Below are 23,643 nucleotides of genomic sequence, written 5' to 3' on the forward strand. Positions count from 1 at the left end.
AGGACCTCGGTTTCACGTCTCATATTCACAGTATTGTGTCCCCATCATTATTCTGGGGCCTTAGGACCCACACAGACCGCAGGGTGAGCGCCCCCTGCTGGCCCCACTAACACCTCTTCCAGCAGCAGCCTTAGCTTTCCCAGGAGGTCTCCCATCCAGGTACTGACCAGACTCACACCTCATGAGCTCCAGTGGGCTGACAGTGGCGAGCAGCAGGCTGATATGGCTGCTGGCTATATGTTCTATACGAATACGAATTTCTTCGCACCCGATGAACCTGGTACAGCAGAGGCATAAAACTAAACGATCAGATGACCTACCTCCCGCTGTGCTTCTTAAAACTCTATTCGACCCGGAGGTCTTTGTCGTTTCATAAACCTCAACTAGCACTCCATAAACGAAAAGCACCTGAACCTCAGAAAACGCGTCTACAAGTTCCTCATGAGCGAAGATGCTCGTGTGCCCTCCCGTCTGTAATGTAGTTAAAAACGGACACTGGCTGCTCTTTTGCCATGAAATGCTCTGATCATCAGCCCCTCCTGAAAACAGAGCAGCTTGAACAGGACACTTCCAGATTCGCTTAGAAAACAAAACTCTTGTTACGCACCCCCCCCTTCACACTTACTCAACAAAACAGTTCTACTAAGACGAGTCTGTAACAAAGCGGGACTAGAATTACACCTGGCATCAGCCAGCGCTCCTGGGTAGTTCATATATTACAGCTGTCTGGCACTTGTGGGCTGAAAGACCTCTGCTCGTGTTGGTGAATTCATTATTCATGAGACACACTGCACTGGGACGAACCCTCGAAAATGAGACCAGCAAAACAGCGTTCTCTCACAACCACAATGCGGCAATTTTCCCCCATGCAGAATACAGAATCGCTCTCGCCCGAGGAGCAGGGTACAGAAGGGGGGGGCCCAAGCTGAACAGGTCCGTGCTGGGCGGCAACGATATCTGAACACAGTCAACCGGACCATGAGGACTATGTTCAGCTCAACAGCAACACTGGACACCGAACAGGCTCGTGCTGGTCAGTCACATGCAGTGCTCACACTGAGCTGATGGGGTGCGAGTTCCAAGACCACAGGAAAGCGTTTCTAGAGCAATGCTCGGTTTCCAATAGCGCCTCCCTGAAAGGGTAAACCCTTTCCTAGTGAGCCGCTCTGAAATAAAACCCACAGTAAACGCTCCTTTCCTCACACTTGAGTCACCCGGTATAACAGACTACTTTCTATCACAGCCCATAAGACTCAATGCAATGAAACATCCCTTCGGAAACAACAGGTTACACCTGTCAGCAAACGAGCCGAGTCAACTCCCCTGTGCACAAGGCAATGCTACAGGATAACTGGAATTTGCACACCTGTGATTAGACACTCAAAATCCCTCCAGACATACTGCACCCTTTGCTCCCGATTATAACAGAGCTGATGGGGATCCTGGTTTAGAAACCTCCGTATTCTGATTAAATGTTTGAAGAACGATCGCTTCCCTTTAAAAGAAAATCTGACTTTCCTTGCAGATTTGTCCACGAGAAAGAAGGCCAACCATGTGCACCCTCTGGGGAGGTTTCGGACTGCGAAGGAATATTTTCTATTGCTGCCCAAAAACAACAGCTCCACGTCACACTGTCATCCTTTGGAGAAATATTTGAACACGTTTTAATAAACAAGACCCGGCAATCTCTGCCTGTAACCCTCAGTCCCGCTGCTAGACAGAAAACTGCTGAAGTCAGGCGCTGGCTCATCCGACATCAGACCGGGAGAGATTCTTCAACATTCCCCTTGGCCACAGCCTGTCCAAACTTGATAAAAACACACACTGGGTTTCCCCGATTGCGGAGGACAATCTCCCAGCATACCAACAAGACCAGCTGCCAGGAGAGCAGCCCGGACCAGCCATCTGCCCCAGTCTGGAGACAAACAAAACCCAAACTCCGTACCGTATTTAATGTTAATGTTTCTTTATCAGCCCTATACAATTTCTCGCATTAGGAATGTGTCTTTTCGCAGACCCCAGCTTGCTCTCCATGAGACACACAGACAGGGAGAGAAGCTGGGGGTCAGAGCGCAGGGTCAGCCATTGTACGGCGCCCCTGGAGCAGCTGGGGTGAAGGGCCTGGCTCAGGGGCCCAACGGAGTAGGATTCCTCTGCCGGCCGCGGGATTTGAACCGGCAACCTCCCAGCCACTGGCGCAGATCCTGAGCCACAGAGCCCCCGCTCCGCCCCAATCTAATCTCTGCTATAGGGACGTGTGCAGGCGGGGCAGAGATATTAACCCTCGCCGGCTGCGTTTCTTCAACTTGACCAACCCCCCCACCTGGGCCACTCGCGTCAACTCAAAGGGAAGATGGGAACGGTCGCTCCGGGCAATAGAATAAAAACAAAAACTCGTCTGTCACTGGCAAAATGTTCCCCCCCCGCACAGCTCCTGCTGAACAACCAGGTCCAACTGTCTTTCCTAACTGATGGGCCCTTTAAAGTGTTGAGCCACGGGCTCGTTTTCCAAGCGAAGCGAATTTCTAGTACCTTTCAGTGCGAAACGGCTGGGAATGAAAGAGGACTTGGCGCTGCCAAGGCCACAGGAAGCTGGGAGAAGGCTGCAGCACATGGCCCCCGGCCTATTAGCATTCTGCACGGATACGGACACTCGTGGAGGGATGCACAATGGGAGTGGCTCTATCACAGCAGCCTGATTACCTGCCTGTTAGTATTCACAGCATAAAGCCATGCAGTCCCTTGCATCCGCCTGCAGTGAGGAGCATAATGGAAGACGAAAATAACCAAAATAAATCTTCCCCAAGGGATGAGCGCTGCTGTGCCTGAATATACTGCTTCTCCAGACACTCATCCATCAGTGCGAGAGCAACTGGAGGTGATTTTCCTGGGCTTGGTAAGCTGTCCCATAACCCCAATGCAAACCTGAGCCAGGTCGGTTTTAACTGTGCAAGACAGGCCTGCCAGCAGCTACAACACCCTGCAATTCACAGCTGGCAGCCCCACTGGAGCTCAGCTGGCGTGAGCCTGGTCAGTACCTGGATGGGAGACCTGGAAAAAAAAAAACTACAGTTGCTGCTGGAAGCGGTGTTAGTGGGGCCAGGAGGGGGGTGATCACCGTGGGGTCTGTGTGGGTCCTAACGCCCTAGAACAGTGACGGGGACGATATAACGTGAAAAGGCGCTGTCTTTCGGATGAGACGTAAAACCGAGGTCCCGACTCTCTGTGGTCCTTAAAAATCCCAGGGCGTTTCTCGAAAAGAGTAGGGGTGTTACCCCCTGTGTCCTGGCCAAATTTCCCCCCTGGCCTTTACCAGTCATGGCCTCCTAATAACCCCGATCTCTGAACTGGCTCCATCACTCTGCTCTCCTCCCCACTGAGAGCTGGTGTGTGGGGAGCGGACTGGCGCCTCATCCAGGTGGGGGGCTGCACACTGGTGGTGGTAGTGGGATTCTGCTTTGAGTGGAGTGTCCAGAAAAGCACTATATAAGCATGAATAATAATAATAATAATAACTTATTATTATTTATAATATAATAATAATAATATTATGTAAAGGCACATCTGCAGATGCCTGTACACCTTGAGCATACCCAGGCCCACGGCCCACCCTCCCCTAGAGTACACAGGAGTGCAGGCTCACACTCACACTCAAGCGGAGCAGCTGCCCTGCGAGCCGTGCCAGGCTGGCGCCCGCTGGCAGGGACGGAGGCAGGTCTGGTCAGACACGCAGAGCTGCGCGGGGAGCCAGGGCGCCCGCACGCCGCTCGGCTCGCGCGGGGCGGGGCGGGGCGGGAGCAGCTGCCAGGCACAGGCCCGCCATCTGCTGCCAGCGGCCAGAGACAGCGCCGCACTGCAGGTGCGGGGGCCGACGAGCTCGGCTCTGCCGCTGCGGCGGGCGACTAATCAGTGGAAAGCCAAGAGGCTGTTTTTTTTTCACTGGTAAAAGCGGGTCTTGCGGGGGAAAAAAACAACCAAAAGCCAGAAATAAAAAAAAAAGAAGCTCTGCGCCATCTCCTGTATCGTTTCACTAGGGGCCGGACTTATGAAGTATTTTATTTTCATCCACCGAGTCACCCTGCAGTTTCTCCGGTCAGGACAGCTGTCATTTACTGCCCTGCCGCCCCCCGTGACCGTACTGGCGGCAACACCTGCGAGATCAGAGTGAAACTGGAGGCGTGGCCGCTTCACCTTGACCAAGACCCAGAAAGCAGCAGCCCTGCCTGCCGAGCCCATCACAGGGCAATCCATTCGGACTGCGCGGTACTGTGAGTGTCACGGGTCTGGCCGGTTTCATTTGGAAATGAGGTTCGCACGAGCGGTCTGCACAGGCCCTGGGACCCGAGGCCAGAGTGGGCCCGAGCTCCGCGGGTATCGCCGTTCCGAGAGGGCGCACGCCGCGCCACCTGTCGCCTGTCCTCGGTGCACGGCAGGCGCTCTGCCCCAGAAACAGCCCTGCCAGCCCGCGCGGCTTGCGGCCCGTTATCTGTGCCAATCGTGTTTCCACGAAAGACCTCACAAAGGCTGGAGGGCGTGGCGGACGCAGGGCGGCTGCCCACCTGTCCACCCTGCGAGGCTGCCAGATGCTCAGCCACATACCTGATCTAGAGGGATAGGATGCACAGTGGGGAAAAAACACACACACACACACACACGAAGCCGTGCTCGAGAGTATGCATTGCAGAAGAAAGGACTTGTCCAGAATACCGATTACAATTCTGATCCCCCTCACCTACAGTACAAAAATGGCCGCTAGGGAGCTCAAAGCCAACCTCTGAGCGGTATCTCACAGGCATGGAAACAAACAGGCCTGCCAGAGGCACCTCAGCTATGAAACAGGTGGGTAAAGACGGGGGGGGGGGGGGGGGGCATGAGATAAAAAATGCCTTTGGAGCTGAATAAGAGAGCGTCACGTCTACACGGAGAGGTCTCACAGGTGTGTCTGGAACAAACGGCCCAGCCGTGCACAGCAGCTCAAGCTACAAATGCATACATCCCGGTGGCCAAAGTACATTTACACGGGCCTGTCCCGTACCAGCAATGCAGAGGACGTGACGTGCCTGTTTCCTTCTGTTAACTCCATGCCGCAGAGAGGCCACTGGAACATGCAAGCAAAAGAGGTCCCTGATTCTCCAGCTCCGAGCAGCTGTTAAAAGCAGTGCCTGTCGCGGCGCTCTATATAGGTTAATGTGCACAGCGGGAGTCTAAGCCAATGGCAGAAGAGAGACGGAGAATATTCTTTTGAGTTAGGAACGCCTGTGCGGAGTGGAGCAGCTGGTTTTTATAAATACGAACTAGGACAGAAGCCCAGAATGGAAAGAACCAGGATTGTAGCAAGGGGAAGGCTGCAGTCGCAACGAGGAAGGGCACAGGGCACCCTGCCACGCTCTTTCAAACGAACGCAAGGGTTCATCGACGCTCTGATGACGCCCCGACACTCCTGCTTCCGGGGTGATCGTAGGGAGAGTCACAACTCCTCAGTGCAGACTCCCCCTGGGTTTGGAACAGAGTTAAAGAGCCTGCAGCCTGTTACAGGCTGGTACTCCCAGCTCATGTGGCACTTGGCAGTTAACTGACCCCTCCAGCTCCATCTTTCAACAACATGGCCGGGCAGCTCCATCCAGACTCCCACACGTCTCTCCACAATCTGGGCTGAGAATCGCAGGGTGGCCAGCAATGCTCCTGCCCAGAGCCGTTCAGACACTCCGCACAGACGTGGCCGTCAGGGACGACACCCCCCGATTTCACCGAACCCTCGCTGCTCCTTTGCTAGCAGCGATCAAGAGGCTCGCGCCAAAACGGACGGACTAATTTAAAGACGCAGGGCGCCGACACCCATGTCTGCCGCTGCACGTCAGCAGAACGCATAGGGGTAGTTTTAAAAACTGCTTTTCTCCCGTTTCAGAAACCAACACAGCCTTGCACCAGCAGCAGCCAAAAAAAAAAGGCAATTCACGCCGCCTGAGCTCCGTGAGGACGAAAACAAGGACACTCGGCGCCACAAGCAGGGTTATTTCTGGAAATACTTGGGAGAGAGCGCGAGGAGCCGATTCCAGAGGGCAGGACAGGCGAGGCAGCGGGACACAGCGAACGAGAGAGAGGAGGAGGAGGAGAGAGGGGAAAGGAGGGCCGAGGATGGAGAAAAACAAAACAGGGTTTTTGGAAGGAAGAAAGGACCATAAAAAAAAAGATCAGAGGGAAACAATTCAGAAAAAGACTAGCAGGAAAGAAAAGTTAATGAAAGAATGGAAAGGGCTCAGTAGGGTGGTTAAAAGAAATGTCTACCACCTTGGGGTTCATTTTTAAAACTGATCACGCCAAAAAGCGCCCGAGTAGGTTTTATCTGGTCAATACTGAACTGCTGCTTTTAAAGAGTGTGTGCAGGCATCAGCTACAGTGGACTAATCTGGAACGCGATCGCACCAAGGTTCGTGCATCTGAATGTCAAACGCGCATCACGTGACTTCCGAGACGGACAGACCGAGCCCACCACTGCCGTACCCCTGGAACACCGAACGTCACTCTCCGAAAATATTTCCACATCCTTTCCAGGCACCATCCAGCAAGGTTTCGGACTGCTCGCACACGAGAGCAGTACTCGTGCCCTCACTGGTGGCGTGAAGAAGGACTTTTAGTCACCCAGAGTTTCTTGAAATGACTTTCCGGATGTTTTCACACCCCTCTCCTGAGCTGTGCCTTCATGCCGATTCATCCCTGAGCGGTTCAGAAGGCTCCTCGGTCATCACGGTGGAGTCTTTGCGTCTACTCGGCCCACCTGTGGCTCATGGGGGTGATTTTGTGCGCTTTCATTATTTGAGGGTCTCCACAACACAGGAGATGAATACTTATGCAAATCAGGGCTTTTCCTTTTATTTTCCATCACCTGTCTCACTTCTTTTGATATTTTCCTGTCATTGCGAAGAGCTTTCTGTGCTTAAAACCAACATTAAAGGCGACTCCATAGTGTCATGGCTGCAGGCTTTAAAGCAACCCCTTTGTTGAGAACTTCCCCAGGCTCCCAACTCCTCTGTGTGACTTAGGTCCTGGAACCACGCATTTCAAAAATCTGGAAGGAAGCGGCACGCGACTGGGACACCCAGGGACTGAACCCGGACCCCCCCCCCGACAGACAGCGGCCCACCGGCATCTTACACATCATCCATCTCCAGGTCCTCCTCCTCCTCCTCCAGGGGAAGCAGCAGGTAGGGGTTGTCGGACGCCGGGCGGAACTTGTAGCCGGTCAGGAGGAAGAAGACCAGCGTGGCCAGCTCGTCGAGGAGCTGAGGGCAAGACAGCAGCGCGCACAGAGAATCAGCAACTGCAGCAGCTCTCTTGGCGGAGGGCTTACTGTGTGGGGTCCCTCGGTATCACAGCAGGGGCTGCTGCCCAACCTAGGCAAGAGGTCATCCCCCCCCCCGTCCTGTGGGACTGCTAGGAGGTCACTGATCCCAGGATCTCATCCAGATGCTTCCTGAAAGAAGCCAGGGTTTCACCTTCAACCACATGGCTGGAGGAGATCATGGCACCATTGAACTCCTGGCAGTCCAGTAGGACAGAGGGGCAGATGGCAGCCTGTTCCAGCCTCCCACAACAGCGAGGAAAGCTGTTCTACTAAGTCCTTGCTGTGTTTTTTTAGGGAAACCATAAATTTACATTTTTAAAAACAAATTAAAAACGACTGTTTTGGCTTTCTTTTTCACTTTAAAAGGAAAACCCCAGGGTTAGGGGTCGGGTGAAGTCGAGACCAATCGAGGTCAGCCAGCTGACTTCCAGTCAATGGCTCACACAGCCGATTGGCCAATCAAAATCCCAAGGTCCCGGACCGGCCTTCTCCGGCCAGACAGCTCGGGTCAGACCGCCGATCCCGAAGAGCCACAGTGGGATTGCATTTTCCTCTCCCCCCGGGCTCCTGGTCACTCCACTGAACTGAGTGACATCTCGACTGTGGGTTAACGGAATCAATGAAGTGATCAGTTAAGGATCCGGTTCCAAACCCTGCTGGGCAGCGGCTCTCCGAGAATGGGCTTGCAAGCGACTGGAGAGAGGGGTTACAGCACTGACAGTGCCCCCTCCTGGCCACGAAAGAAATCACCAGAGCAGCACCTGGGAACACAGAGCCTGAGCTTCCTCCAGCAGTCCGGCCCCCGGTGTCCTTGCAGCATCTCAAACCACAGGACCCTGGGTAATGGACTAAATAACACTATATAACAGACATGCTCGGCTGCCCTCTTCACAGAAAACATCTCCTCTGCTCAGCAGCACACCAGAGTGGATGATGTCTGCTGGCGAACCTGCGCTTACCTGATAGAGCCACTTCCACTGAAAGGGAACTATGAACTTGATGAGAATGGCGATGATCCGGGTGAAGTATATGTAGCAGACAATCTATAAGAGAAACAGAGTGGGGGGGAGAGAGGGGAGAAAACTTCTTAGCATTTTTTTAAATGAGACACGAGAGCAGAGAGCCCCAATTCTGACTCTTGAAATACGAGATCACGAACCCATGAGGACAAATGGGGCAGATGGAACATTTTAAAACCATGCTGGTGAGGAATTTGGACTGCGCCTTGCACGTTACGTACAGAGCCGGCGCAATGCCCCTGTAAACACTTGCTGTGGTGCACTGGAGTCCAGGCAAGGTGCAGTAAAGCAAGGTGAAATCAAAGACATGGTAACACAGGCCGCCTGGGCGTGCCATGGTAAAACAGAGTGAATGCACCGAAAACCTCCATGCACATTTACCCCCTGGGTAGCTCTTACAAATGTGTGAATGCACAACAAACGAAGACCAGCGATGCACATCTGAGTGCAGGTTTTCTCCCCCCCATGTCACACTCCTTCGCAAGCCATGTCTTTTCCCAGACAGGCCCGAGTCTGAAGGGCACGACGCCGAGGCAAATCTACCAGCGGTGCTGCTGGAGCAGAGGAAAAAAAAAAAAACACTGAAGCGCTAAACCAGCACAGCTTTCAGAAAATCCCAGCCATGGAAGTAACCTCCTTCTGAAAATAGACTGAGCTGAGGGGCTTCGGAACTTCAGAGAAGAATCCTTAACCTATTCCCTGCAAATTAACATCTATGCGGCGCTGACACTAAGCTCTGAGGGATGTTATCTCTACGCATTAAGCCTTCTGCACTTCAGATACAGAGCCTTATTAAATGCTTTCAGTGCTGCGCACAGACCTATATTCTTTTGAGGAAGAAAATTCTCTTTATGCCTGAAAATCAGAGGTAGAGGATTCAGCGCCTTCCCGAACAATAAATAGATGGGACCGGGAGAGAGATCAGCTGCAGCGTCTTGGACCGAGCCCAGGACTGAAAGGCTGGAGGTCCAGGACGCAGCCCGGGAGAAGACGACAAGGCGAGCAGAGAGAACGGGATGTCTCGTGCTGTCCCCACGCCGAGACGGAATCCGGAAGAAAAGGGAAGACCGTCAATCGTGCCACTCACACCCCCAGGAGCAGAAAAGGCAGGTGTGCAGTGTGGTCTGTGAGGGTCCTGATGCCCCCAGTATGGTGACGGGGACACTACACTGTAAAAAGGCGCAGTCCTTCGGATGAGACGGAAAACCGAGGTCCTGACTCTCTGTGGTCATTAAAAATCCCAGGGTGTTTCTCGAGAGGAGTAGGGGTGTTACCCCGGTGTCCAGGCCAAATTTCCCCCTGGTCTTTACCAGTCATGGCCTCCAAATGACCCCCATCTCTGAACCGGCTCCATCACTCTGCTCTCCTCCCCACTGAGAGCTGGTGTGTGGGGAGCGGACTGGCGCCTCATCCAGGTGGGGCTGCACACTGGTGGTGGCAGTGGGATTCCCCATTACCAGTAAAGCGCTTTGAGTGGAGTGTCCAGAAAGGCGCTATATAAGTGTAAGCAATTATTATTATTCTTTTGGTGCAGACTTGGCTGCGGATGGTTCTTTTCATCCGGCGCACACTCCTGGGACAGGCAGGAGCACTGCGGAGAGCATCGCCACCGCACAGCGGGAGAGAGCCGGAAGGCGGCAGGGGCAGTTATTTATTGCCCCTCGCTCTGAGCAAGAGAGCTGTGATTCCCCCTGGGAACGTCCAACAAATCAAGTCACCGCTGGAAAAACACTAAACTAAAGGGGAAGGGGGAGGGTTAGGCAAAACTCCAGGAGAAAGGGAACAGCAGCCGAGAGGCAGGCTGGCCGAATGAGCCATCCTGCGGCCCGCGTGGAGCAGAGCAAGACAAACAGCTCAAAATAGCTGCCAAAGCGATAACAAAACGCTTTTCCCCAAAAAAAAGGAAAAAAAAGTAATAACCCCAGCAGCCGCTGCGTGGGTAATTTGCATTTGCCTTACAGAAGTGGCAGAGACTCGAAGAGTGTCATTATCTAAAACAAACTGAAACCAACAAATCGTGCAGGCGCTCGGTTCACAAGGAGCCCTGATGCGCTGTTACATACAGTTTTTCTCTTTCTGTGCTTCTGTTATCCATGTTGGCAGGCTGACTTTTCAGACGCAAAAGTGAGCTACAGAACACCCGCAATTAAACATGTTTTTTTGGGGGGGTGCGGGGGTGGGGGTACCGTCCCTTAAAATCCAGCCAGGTCTTGCATCACTTTCCAAACAAAGGTCACAGACGAGAGGAGGCAAGTCGATCTGTTCTGGCAGCCGAGTGGCCCAGCCGTGTCTTCCAGGATCCAACAATGTGGCTGAGGGGTTCGCTCCAGACCCCCACAACTCTTTGTGCAAAGAAGCTTTGGCTGATTTCAGTCTTAAATGCACTCGGGTCAATAACACATTGCTTCATTTCACGTGAAAGCACAGAAACTTATTCGGCAAAGGCACATCTTTTGTGTTTTTGGGAAATTAGACTTGATGATGGTACCTGGCCTCCATCTATTGATCACCCATCCAATGTGACGGTGAAGATGTTCTAGGGAATTAACTGGACAAAACATTCAGATAAAGGGTGACCAGACACATCTATCTGAACGTAAAACACTGCAGCTCCTGCTGAGGGATGTAACTAGCAAGTAAGATTAAAGCAGTCTTAACACTATCAGATAATCATGCAATGGAGAATTATTTTATTCCCAAGTCACCAGTTCCTTAGAGTGATACAGTTGTCTGAAACTGAGGGGTTTTTTTTTGGTAAAGAACTCTGAAAGAAATTTAATACCGGCTGAAAAAAGAGAAAATGAAAGAGATTGCACTGCACTAGAAGAATACTTATTAAGATGCAAATTTCATCCTGTGCAATATACCTCCTGCTTTTCACAGCCGCATTTATCTACATTTTAATGCAGGGAGCTATGAGGGACCGAGCTCAGATTTAAACTTTTTATTCTTTTTTTAAAATGCTTAGCAAATTTGACAAATTACCAGGCTTCTGAAACACAGGAAGCTGAATTATGTTTCATCCCAATTGTGTCGCAGTGAAATTATGCCTCAGCTTATCAGAGTAAAAAAAAATGTGTAACCTCCTATGCTATTAGTTTTATTTTTAAAAAAAACTCCAGGTTCAGGTGGATCCAGGCCTTCCGGTGCCGTCAACAGGAGTGTCACAGCAAACACTCAGGCGGGATGAGCGAGAAAAGACCAGAAAGGGAACGTTACCTACCATCACGTAGTAGTGTCTGAAGAGCTTCAGCTTGGCCAGGTTTATCGCTGCTAATGGAGGAAAACAAAGGGCAAGTGAGTATATTAAAATTAACACAACTCAATGAGCAATGCCAAAAGGCAAGTGCACAAAATTCCGCACCAGCGCACATGAAACAACTCAGGCTCAATCCCTTTTTAGGTCTCACCTGGACCCTGTGACACACACTGGCCGTGAGAATGCACCTGCGTGACGCTGGACACTGAGTTCAGGCTGCGAGACACTGCGTCTCAGTCGCAGGAGCACGGGAACGTATTTCACAGGGCACATAAGCAGTGTAGGGGCGATATAGAGGGCTACTTCATAGCATCGCACAGCGTGCCTTTGCGGGAGGAAAGACAAATCTAAATTAGCCTCCCCCTTTAAGAGAAATCTCAGTCGCCATCTGTGCAATCTCCCGCACCAGCTTTTTCAAGGCAGTGCATCTGCAGCATTTGACCAAAATCGGGTCTTATGATTATATGTGACACAGCCATCTGGGCTACTGTGCACGATTATCTAATGCACACCAGTCACTTCCAGAAAAGGTCACAGAGAGGATTATAAAACAAAGGGGACAAAAGCAAAATCCGCCGTAGTCCCCTGTAACGCATCGCGGGGAGTGAAACACGATGCCTCACGTCGGGGATACGGGACTGCAGGGTAGGAAAAAAACCACATCCTTCCCAGAGCGCTCACAGGGCTGATCCCCTGTCCAGAATGACAGATGGAGGAAGTGGAGGATATTAAGGACGGGAGAGAGAGAAAGGAGAAGCACAGGGGGCAGCATGCCGCAGTCTCCCCACACTGTGAAAGCCCGCCCTCAGCACCACCGACACAGAGATCACTCCTATTCTTCCCCCTCCTGTCTCCCAGCAGAAAGCGGGTGCACTGCGCTCGCGCCTGCCTGCACCTCTGCCCCTTCAGGCCCAGGAAAGGGCACGACCGGACGTTTCTGCTCTTGGCGCGGTTGGGGGAAAAAAAAAAGACGCCCAGCAGCCAGGTACACCGATCCGGCACTTTCTAGCACGGCACAGACACGGCCTGTTCAAACCACAAGCCTCCAAACTCCCCCACCCCTCCCCTCATTCCACCTTTTGTTTTTTTCCCCACATGTCGAGGGAGGGGGGAAACCCCCCCCCCCCCCAACACACACAATTTGTCTCACTCATGTAAACGCGGAGAGTAAAATACCGCAACAGCTTTGCTGAAAATCACAGCGGGTCTTGCGCGGCAAGGTGTTACTTGGAGCTCGTTCAAAACTGACACTGTGAAGAGCGTACCGCGAAGGCCTGGAGTCAGAGTAATGCTGAGATAAGGCAGCCTGCTCATTAAGTGCCTTTAGGTGACCATGCAGCGCTATCAGAGGTGGAGGATTCAAACCCAACACACAAAGTCTTTAAAAACACAAGAGCGCAGCACGAGTTACTGCGTGAAGACGGGCTCTGATGTGACAGGGAACAGTTAACACTGCAGACAGCCCCAGGAAACCAGGGAGCCTGCTCCTGTCTCGCTGTCAGCTCCTCTTCTCCAGGATTCCGTTACAAGGCTTGCTGAACTCCGAAAAAAACAACACGGAACAGAGAGACGCTTCTCCCGGGAAGTCAGAAATCCAGAAATCGGGGATGAAAGGATATATTTGGAAATGCAAGGCAAGGGAAAAAGTAACAAGCCTGAGTTCATTATTTACTCTGTATTCTGCTAATTAACGTGGACAAATCAGGAAATCAGGTCTGGTGAGGACATGTGAGGGCCTCCAGATTTGCACAGCCTAGTAAGGAAAATCTGCAGATTAGTGCCTTTCACAGATGGGGGGGGGGGGGGGATAGTTTATAAATTGGATTGTGCTGAGATAAAATTATAGCAGATTCGCAAATGCCTAGAATGTTCGGTTTTGGGAAAGGTTTGCCTGTTTTGCACTGCCACCCCGATTTGGAATTAAAATCCTGAAACACCTTTCATCCCACTGTGATGTCCCATATGCGCTACACACTGCATGGTGAAGGCTGAAGAAACAGGGAGGGACAGCATCACACGTAAGGAAAATATATCCATGCACACAGTTGGTACTTGAAGTCACAGCTGTCACTGTAAATGAACAGGGTACACACATACATAGAGCAACTTGAAAAGTTGTGTGGTGGCTCTGTGGCTCAGGATCTGCGCCTGTGGCTGGGAGGATGCCGGTTCGTATCCCGTGGCCGGCAGAGGAATCCTACTCCGTTGGGCCCCTGAGCCAGGCCCTTCACCCCAGCTGCTCCAGGGGCGCTGTATAAATGGCTGACCCTGCGCTCTGACCCCCAGCTTCTCTCCCTGTCTGTGTGTCTCATGGAGAGCATGGTGGGGTCTGCGAAAAGAATTTCCTAATGCAAGAAATTGTATAGGGCTGATAAAGTGATCTTATCTTGAAGATCCAACGTATTACCCTAAGGGGAACAACACGAGCGCTATCTTCAGGGAATTCACATACTGTGGGAGCATGGTGGCGCTGTGGTTGGCATTGCTAACTCACAGCGCGGGGTAACTGGGGTCAATTCTTGGGTTGCTATCTGTGTGAGGTCTGCATGTTCTCCCTGGGAGCTCCCCTTTCCTCCAAAGGTCAAAGACACGCTGCTACGCTAACTGGCCTCTGGGAAAACCGGACCTGGTGTGAGTGTGTCCCCGCTGGTGTCTGGGGTCCCCCATCTAGGGTGCATCCTGCTTTTGCGCCCATTGCTTGGTGGGGTTAGGCTCCAGCTCCCCCCGCGACCCAGAATTTGAAGAGGTTAGAAAACGGATGGAGGGAAAAACGAAACAGCCCCGATTCGTCAGGGTGCAAGAGACCGAAGAGTGACTGGGTAGGGATGAAACAGCTGTCGCGCTGAAGGCGCAGCTGTAGAGGAGAGACCTTGCCGCCTGTCAGCGGCGTTACAATCTGTTTCGCACCCAGTCCCTGCTGCTGACCGGCCGTTCCTGAGCAGGCAGGGGCGACAGCTGGATGCCAGATTAAAGCCCAGGGAAGACTCAGCGCACCGATCCGTGATGCGGAGGGCGGGCGGCTGGGTGATAAAGGACAGGCAGATTTGGCTCGAAGTTCACCGAACGCTCCTGGAAAAGAGTACGTTTTGAATGTTGCACCGGTGCTTTTGTTAACTCAACACGGCACGGCGAAGACATAAAGACAAGTGGACTTACAGACAGATCAATGGATCACAAGACGGCAAGCGTGTTAAACAGAAAGGTATTCTTTGAGATCGTCTGCTCTTAAGTACACTGACTGGGGGCACGACAACAGCTCCGCTGCCACTGGGAAATGTAATCAGATATTTCGCGATACCGTTCCTCCCATTCCTGCCCAACAGCTCTCTTTTCTTAATTAAACTGCGCTCGGAAACAGGTCTCCGAGTCTCCACAGCGGAAAGGCAATTATCGTTCTCTTTACGCGACGACAACACGCTCCTGCAAGGGCTGACAGCCCAAATTTAATTTGAAAACAATTACAATCAGACCGCATCACTGCAACATGAGCACAGCTATGAGCACAAACAAGCTGCAGACGTTCAACTGCCTCGAAACCTTGAACTTTCACGCGAGGAAAAAAAAAATCGCATTCCGGGAAATTAATTTTAGATGCTACTTCATCACCTTTTAAGAATCATAAATAGTTTATATATCGTACTGAAAATCTGCACGCAGCTCCGTATTGATGATAAAACAGTGCCATTCTCAAAAGCCATATTCTTATCATCTTCCTGTTTTGTAAAGAAGTAGTTCAGTGTTACTGCATCTACAAACACTAAATATCCATATATCAGGTCTGCACTGAAAAAACACTCGATGGAGGTCTTCAGAGCCTTATCAGTAACTCAACCCTTTAAGAACAACCTACCTGCAGCAATCAGTAAACCTTTCTGCTCCCTAATTAGACAAACGTGATGACAACTGCACATCGCAGACTGCATCACTGATGGTTATATTTCACGGAAAGAACCAAATGAAACCTGTGGCCTCCAGTAGACATTGTGACGTTTGATAACGGACAGGAAGCCACGCGTCTGGTTTTGGTCCAAGTCTTCTCGAGGAAGAGCAACGAAGAACGAGCACACGTCTCGTCAGAGCCTGAAAGGGCCTCTGTGCTGAATTTTAATTAATTAATTAGTACACCCAGGCCGGGGGGGGAGGGGGGAGGCCCTCTGGGCTCACAGGCATTAGCGGACTAAACCGCGTCCTTATCGAGTCCTTCGTCCATTTCCCTTCGCCAGCGAGAGTTTCCCAGCTCCTTTCCCGTGGCGGAGGGGGAACAATCTCTTCAACGCACCTCGGAGGGGCCAGAGCAAATGGGTGGTCAGCGCAGCAGGCTCCTCTCGGGGAGGTTTCGGGGTGCACCGCGGCCGACACCGCAGTGACACCCCTCGAGAGGAGCAATGTACCCCCCCACTGCTCTGGAACATATGTGGGAGCAGCTCGGAAACGGATACACCTGCCATCAGCTAGCACCCCCTGCAGGGAGGGGCAGGCATAAACCCAGTCTGCTTACCTCCAGCATCAGGGCTCCAGCACAAGCTACAGATTCTTTACCTGCACTTCCTCAGAATTAGCAGGCAGCCCACCAAAACTGCCTAATTTCCGTAACACGGCGAGAAGCAATGACAGACAGAACAAAGGAAGATCTTTTCAAAAAACGAGCAGAATTTTTTAATTTATTTTTTCTCTTCTCGTGTTCTAACACAGCACTTGCTTGCTGCAAGGGAGTTGAATTTGGGACTGGACACGAAGGGCGCCAAAAAGGCAACATTCTGTATTCCTTAACGCAACGGGCGCAGATATTATCAAGGCAAAAACTAGGCAGATTTCGAGGCTGATCTTGTTTCAGAGGATCAGCTGGCAATAAGCATGGTCATACCAGAGAGACGGAGGGAAAAAAAATTGTTCTCTGACCAAATCTGGGAAATTTCATGCTTAATCATAACTGGAATGAGGCCCAGAAGGCAGATGAAGGCAGTAACTGGACTGGAACTACCAAGAGCGATGCTCTCGGAAGGGAGAACAGCATCCCACTCGTCCTGTACGCCGGCACACACTGCACTGTCAGACCCCTGTCACGTCCCGGGGCAGGTCGGCGTGACCCACTCCAACTGCCCCAGCGGGAGGAGGGGGGCAGGGGGCCAGGGCAGACACAGCTGGCTGTCAGGAGCCAGAAACAGCGGAGAGAGGCCGAGCCAAAAAGCAGAAGGCTTTCAGAACCCGGGCCCTGCAGGGGGCACCGGTGGGGGGGTGGGGGATGGGGGGGGGGGATCTTCTGCTTGTAATTGTCAGCACTGCTCTCACTCTGCTCACTCAGCAGGAAGAGATAGCAGCGAAAAAACAAGTTTTCAAAGTGTTGCTTAAAAAAAACCCACAAGAAATTCCCTGCAGAGTGATATTCAGGGCCAACTCGCATCGCAGAGCCTCTTGGGAGGAGTTTTATTAGTCTTTTTTTTTTAAAAAAAAAAGCTTGGCTCTTCAGCGAGAAGCTGGCGGTACGACCCAGAGCCCCAACCCCCAGACAATCCTGACATTTTAACATCCAGACCTGCAGCTCGAGAAAAGCACCTGGAGCAGAAAGACCAGCTGGGTTTGATCTGCCTCGTCACAGGATCCAAAACCCCCACAGGTCTGCCAATTCCAGAGCCTGGACCCGTCTGAACCAGCTGCAGACATTCGTACCCCTTCGCTTTCTGAGCTTGGTGCCACTCTGAACCACAGGACCATGCGCTCACTAATGCTGGAAGCACATATCATTGGTACAAATGGGAGCATCAAGATCTCGACACCAACAGCATCAACACCTGCGACTGCGGGAGATCTAGTCCAGCACTTTGCCGACGTGACAGGACACCAGCTTCCTATTGAAGTAAGTGCTACCAGACTCCTAAATAATCTTATACTCTACACCCTAAAAATAGAGTACACATGGCAGACTACCTACATACTCAGGTCTGACAACAGATAAGCCAACAGGTACAGAACAGCTCACATCCCCCACAGCTTAATTACTTCAATTTAGCAATTAACAGCTGAGCTGTAATTAACAGGGGTGGGGTAGGAGAGCAATGCCTTGATCTCCAGCCCCTCCCCTCCCCACCTCCACCAGCCCCAGCTGTGTGATCAATACTCAAGTCAGTCTGGTGGGTGGGCTCCAAGATCTGAGAGCTCGGGGGGGGCGGGAGGGAGTAAATAATGTCAGTACAACCAGGGATCACATCTGGAACAGCTGCGCTCTCTGATCCCAGGGCCCCTGGGAGGCACACTGACACACACGGCATGCGTGAAAGGCTGGAGGGAGCCTGCAGTCACACTGTGTACTGAGCTGCATCCTGCACACTCATCTTGGCACATCAGTGTTATCAGCGTCAAGGGGAGCCGTCTCCGATTAGATCTCCATCAGCAGCGGCACTATAACGAGGCAGGCACCCTTTTCAGTCATGAGGGGCGTTGAGCCATGCAAACAAAAAAAATACTGCAAACAGGCAATAGGAAGACAGTCTGCTTTCGCACACACCCAATGCAAATAACTACCCTGACCACGTCCGCTGCCGGCTGCAACAGTGTAAGCAAGTGCGCCCCCTGCAGCTGGAAACCTCACATCACCGGCTTGCAGACTCCTGATCGCCGCAAGCTGAGCAAGGGAATCTGATCAGATCAGTGTTTGGCAAAAAAAAAAATAAGGCTGGTGGCCCAGAGACAACCAAAGACAGAAAAGGCGACGCTCTGGTGCCATCACAGCATGCACGTGTGTGGGAACAGTAATGGAAACAAATCATAACAGCAGGATACCTTTTATCTTGACCAGAAGAACGCACCCCGTGCGGAAATGCTTTGACGGCTTAGAGAAATCGCTGTATAGATGAAGAACGTGTCCTAGATCTGTATTTACACTGTTGAAGCACAAGACCGAAGTTGCGCACTAAAGGAGAGCTGGGTGTCTCAAGAGCAGGAGCCGGCAGTGCCCCACGCACAAAAACAAACATCACTGAATCAGACTCTCCATTCCCTTGACTAACGAATGACAACCATCGTTCGGTTAGGTGAAGCTTAACAGAGCAAAGTGGCTCCCGAGGGGCCTCCTGGGTTTTTGAAAAGCCCTACGAGCCGACGGCCACACGCGTTACCTGGGTGGGGGTCCGAGTCTTCGCCCCGCGCGAGGTGCATCGTGTCCCCCCCCCCCCCATCCCCACTCCCGATCTTCCAAAGACATCCCGACTAACCGGCGTCTCCACACTGTCCCGTGTTCGCGCCCTGGGCCGGCCCGCGCTCCGGGGGACGGGAGACGGCTCGCCACAGTCCCCAGGGGCACCCGGGCCCGCGCCGCCGGCCGCCGTGCGCGCGTCTTGTCAAGAGCGCGGCCAGGGTCTGCGGCAAGCGGGCTGCCGGCAGCTAACCGGTCCCAGCGACGCGTCCCGCCCGCTCCCGAGGAAAGCCGGGATACGCGGCGGCTTATTCCGTACTCCTGCGAACTCGGGCGGGAAGAAGCAGCGACTCCCTTTACCCTTTCAAAAGGGCCAACGCGTCACGAGAACAGAAGCCCGGGAAGAAAGTTCCGAAACGCCGTCTGATGGCATGTGTGACCTTTCCTGGGGCTGGAGGGTCGGGGGGTTATTCTTTGTGCCATTCGGTCGCCAATTTGAAGGCAAACGCCCTCGAACAGGGGTGCCGGGTCACTAAATGGCCTTCAAGTCTGCAGATCACGCAACCTTGTTACCATACATAACCCTTATGACCAAAAAGACATCACCCAGGAGCAGGACACAGCTTACCTTTCCCGTCCGTTGCCGACGCTTCCTGCAAGTGCCTTACCGACCTGGAAAACAGGAGGAACAGGAACAGCTTTTCAAACTTTTTACCGCACTTTACTGAAGTTCAAAATCTGCCGCTTTACCGGGGCATGAAAAATACCGCCGGGGCGGAAGAAAAAAAAACGATCACTGTCCGTTCCCAACGCCCCCCGAGATAGAAAGAAAAACTGAACTATTTTGGGAACGGCCTGGAATCGAGCAGAACCAGGGAACCCAGAGGGGAGGACCGATGCCCGGGCTGGGCGGAAAGAGCCACCGGACTACTGCGGAATCGGAGAGGCCCCCTTACCAGACGACAGGGAAGAGGATGGCCCCGCAGCACAGCAGGTCCACCAGGAAGAGGATCTCCTTCCACAGGCCGTACTCCGTGGTGCCCTCCTCCGTGGACTCGATGATGATGTACGCGACGTTGGCCAGGACCTGCGGCGCAGGGCGGGAGGGGGGGAAGATGAGCAAGCAGCCGGAAGCGGGAATGAGCTCCGGGCGCGGAGCATGAGGCCAAGCTGCGACAGATCCTGCTGGTCCACACTTGCCTATCTGGGCTGTTTATTTTTTTGCAGGACTCTGTAAGTCCGCTGGATGAGACACTATCGTCGGCTTACGTTCTGTTTATTGCTTAGGGAACGGCCAGCATGGTCTTCTTTAGACGGTACATTTAAAAACACGTTGCTCCCTGAGGTCATCATTTACCGCCAGGCGTCTCAAGCCTCGGGTGTTTGACAGCGACTCCCAAACCCCGCTTGGGAAAAAACGAGGCACCAATGCGCTACTCAGACACACACCCCCCCCCACATCAGAGCCATGTGACACAGCGCGAGTTCTACCACCGATCAGAGGAGAGTCGCTCTCCGATATCGCCCCCAGCAAGCCGCAGGGATCTGGGGGCGATATCGGAGAGCGACTCTCCGACCGATCCAACACCTGGCAGAGCTCTGCCGATCATGCGCTGCCACCTGGGAATGTAACAGCGCGAGCCAGGTGCAAAACAGCCACACCTGGATCACGCAGCTCAACCAGGGCTCCTGAAAATCGTCTGGTTGTGCATCTCAGAAAACTGACACCCCCTGTGTTCGAGTTCCTACTGTCTCCTTCCTAGTTTTCCAGGCCCCAAATCAGCACTATCACTTGGGACTGGAGCTGCAATTTCTCAACCAGCTGCCACCGAGTTTTTTGGCACGAACTCAGCTCCGTCTTGACTATCCGTGCAGTGAGGAAGTACAGATGCCAGCTTGCTGGGAGGCTGAAAGGGAGACCCTGGAATTAGCACGGAATCTGGTCCCTACCTGCAGCGGGATGACGATCATGAAGATGTTCTTGTCCTTGTCCGAAAGGATGTGCTTGATGAAGGCCCAGCCCGTCCCAATCAGGGCTATGGTGATGAAGAGGAGTGCCCCCTTCAGCCTGCACAAAGAAATCGCACAGTGTTTAACCTACCCCACGCCTTCGCACAACTGGAGTAAATCAAAAAGAAAAGGATTCTCTTCCAATGCATTTGAAAAAAGGCTGACGGGCTCGTTTTTAAAATCTCCTCTTGTCCCCTGCAACTCAAACTAATAAAAGTCTGAAGTGAAAATAGGCTCTACCTTCATGTTAACTTTATCAGGAGTGCCTTCCAACCCAAGCACAAAATCAGATTTTGCATGTCTGAAATTATAACTCGTAACATTGAAGAAAACACCTACAGGTGAGTGATGTAATAGACCACAGCCCATCCTTCAATGGGGAATCCTTGATTGGAAATATAGTAGTAATCAATCTGAAACAGGGAGAAAAAAAAAAACAGTGGAAGGTTAAAATGCCCCCCCCCAAAAAAATCGCTAGGTACCTCTGAAAGCACAGTCACGCCATTATACGGGTGCAACGACAGCAGGTGCATCACTCAGAGATGTTAGCTACACACGGCACGGTACACCACTGCTCGCGATACCAATCTGTGCGTCCAAATGCCAAATCGGACCCACTGGAGCAAAGCACACGGCAATCGAAGCAGGCGGTGCAATTCCAGTTTTTGCCACCGGGGGCTGATCTGGTTTAAGGCTGAGGCGGCCGGTACTCACAGCGTGGAACACTAAGGAGAGGGACTTGGTGAAGGGCAGGGCGGCCATCAGCCAGTGGATCTTAAAGACGTCACTCCTGCGAGGAAGCAGAGGGGGTGAGGGAACAGCGGGCACAGGCGAGGACGGCACTGCCCATCGGCCCCAGCAGAAGCGGCGGGACACGCGTCCGAAAGACCGTGCACGGAACTGGGAAAAAGGTCAGCGCTGGTCGGTTTTAACCATGGCCGCAGGTACGAGGGTAAGCCAGTTACGAGCAGGCACATAACTCTTCAGTCGCTGCAGTCATGGGTGGACACGGACACAGCCTTCGGCAGGTGGAGGAGGAGGCAGGAGAACACAGCTTCTCTCCCCTAGTGAAGCTGACCCCTGCGATTTCACATCCTTAAGGTCTCCCTACATCAGATATAGGATAAGGATGCCGCAACGAGGTCCTACTGCTTTCGCAAAGACTCTGCTCTGCATTCACTTTGTTCTTTGTGCACCTTCAGCCAGCTTTATAAGAGTTTTTGCAGTCAGGGTACCTGGTGACCCTCCGGGTGGAATTTTAATATCCAGATGTACAGAGAATAACACTGCCCCCCCCCCCAACAAACGGTCTCATAGACCCGAACCTCATAATTCAAGAGCTCTTGTCAAACTTGAGGGAGTGCATCAAGATACATGAAATCTAAGATGTCTATTACTCTGACCTTGTTTGCTATCCTAGTGCAATATCACTGAGAGCTCAGAATGCATTTATTAATTTCACCACGGTTACTTGTAGGACTGCTTACAAACATTAACTGCACAACCATGTTTAACAGCTATTAGATTACGTTTAAGAAAACAGCATGCACTGAATCCAGGCAGTTCTGGTGTCCTGGTATATCAGGAAAGTAGAGTACCGCATTCGGAACATGATAGTGAGGTGTGTGCATGCAGGCATATTCGCTTGTATCTACTGCCCTCTATTGGTGTCTAGGCTTCACTGCACATGTATTCATCAAAGTGGTTTTCCCTGGACACCGGTTGTCCCCCTGCTGCCCGCTCACCTGTGCTTGCACAGGACGTGCACCCACAGCGCGCCAATCAGGAGGAAGAGGAGGGACATGAAGATGTAGAGCTTGGGCAGAGGGATCTCTCCTGCCGACAGGAAACTGCTGGGGTTCTTCTCTTCAATGTTGATCTGTAGGAAAAAACGTTAGCCAAGCAGACATTCAAGGCACAGTCTTGAGCTCTGCGAGTCAAAGGGAACAGTTTCCTGATGCACATGATTTAATTGCTTTTATTATATAATGTCAACGTGACAGCCCAGCATGATTACTGGAAAAAAAAAAATCACCATAAATGATTTTCAATCACACATAGAGGTTCTAATGAAGATTTAAAGATAATAGATTTAAAAGAGATGTTTAAGATTTACAAATCTAAATTAATTTAAAAATATCACCAGAAAAACATTTTGTAAGTCAGGCCACAAATTCAGCTCAGACTGGCCAGAGTAAAGATAATCTCATACCAGCCAGATTAGCAGGACTAAAAGCTACAGTGAGGTGAGAGTTACAACCCATCTCAGACTCCATACACACATCTCACCTCGATGCTGAACTTCAGCTGACCTCTGGTCTTGGTCTCGATGCTGTAGCAGTTGTGGAAATACAGGCTGTACAGCCCCTGCTGGCCGTCTGTGCTGACGTTGAAGTAAAACTGCAGAGGGAGGAAGCCCACCATGACGTACAGCTCGTCCCGAAACCACAACCGCACGCGGCTCTACTAAAACCCGCAAGACGCCACAGTTACCTGGAAGGAATAGGCTCCATCTTTAAAAAGAAGGGGGAGGTACACATCCGATTTATTCCCCTGTAGAAAAAAAGAACCGTTTACAACCACAAAGACTGCAACTAATAAGACCAGAAGAACAGATTTAGAAGAAAGAAGAAGACCTCATTTTTACAGTTTTCTATAAGACTGTGAACATGCTTGTTAAAATTAGGGTATCTCAATTTTCTGTGGCTGTTAGGACTGCATTGATCACACTCATTGCAATGGAAATAAATTTGTAACTTGTAACCATCTTCTACCCTCCCGCCCACAGCATTCCGACACTTCCTGGCCCCTGTAATTCTCTTAGGTTCTGTGCAAGACTGAAAAGATCAGCAAAAGGCTGCAGTTTTTGACAACTGGAAACCAA

The 23,643-nt window shown here is 51.9% G+C and overlaps 1 protein-coding gene across 3 annotated transcripts in view; it reads right to left on the reverse strand.

Annotated features, from left to right (window-relative positions):
* The window catches only part of gpr107 (G protein-coupled receptor 107), a 31,666-nt gene that overhangs the window by 2,663 nt on the left and 5,360 nt on the right, over positions 1 to 23,643 (reverse strand). For 2 of the 3 annotated variants that reach the window (XM_069183197.1, XM_069183195.1), the window contains exons 7-17: positions 23,253 to 23,312; positions 23,049 to 23,159; positions 22,505 to 22,638; positions 21,474 to 21,549; positions 21,099 to 21,172; positions 20,700 to 20,817; positions 19,706 to 19,836; positions 19,378 to 19,421; positions 11,585 to 11,634; positions 8,302 to 8,385; positions 7,153 to 7,280 (exon numbers count right to left, since the gene is read on the reverse strand). In XM_069183197.1, coding sequence (XP_069039298.1) covers positions 7,153 to 7,280; positions 8,302 to 8,385; positions 11,585 to 11,634; positions 19,378 to 19,421; positions 19,706 to 19,836; positions 20,700 to 20,817; positions 21,099 to 21,172; positions 21,474 to 21,549; positions 22,505 to 22,638; positions 23,049 to 23,159; positions 23,253 to 23,312 — 1,010 coding nt within the window. The remainder of the gene's footprint in view (positions 1 to 7,152; positions 7,281 to 8,301; positions 8,386 to 11,584; positions 11,635 to 19,377; positions 19,422 to 19,705; positions 19,837 to 20,699; positions 20,818 to 21,098; positions 21,173 to 21,473; positions 21,550 to 22,504; positions 22,639 to 23,048; positions 23,160 to 23,252; positions 23,313 to 23,643) is intronic. The other variant, XM_069183196.1, reaches the window with a different exon arrangement.

This window comes from Lepisosteus oculatus, chromosome 24 (assembly GCF_040954835.1).
Source record: "Lepisosteus oculatus isolate fLepOcu1 chromosome 24, fLepOcu1.hap2, whole genome shotgun sequence".
In the NCBI taxonomy this organism is placed as follows: domain Eukaryota; kingdom Metazoa; phylum Chordata; class Actinopteri; order Semionotiformes; family Lepisosteidae; genus Lepisosteus; species Lepisosteus oculatus.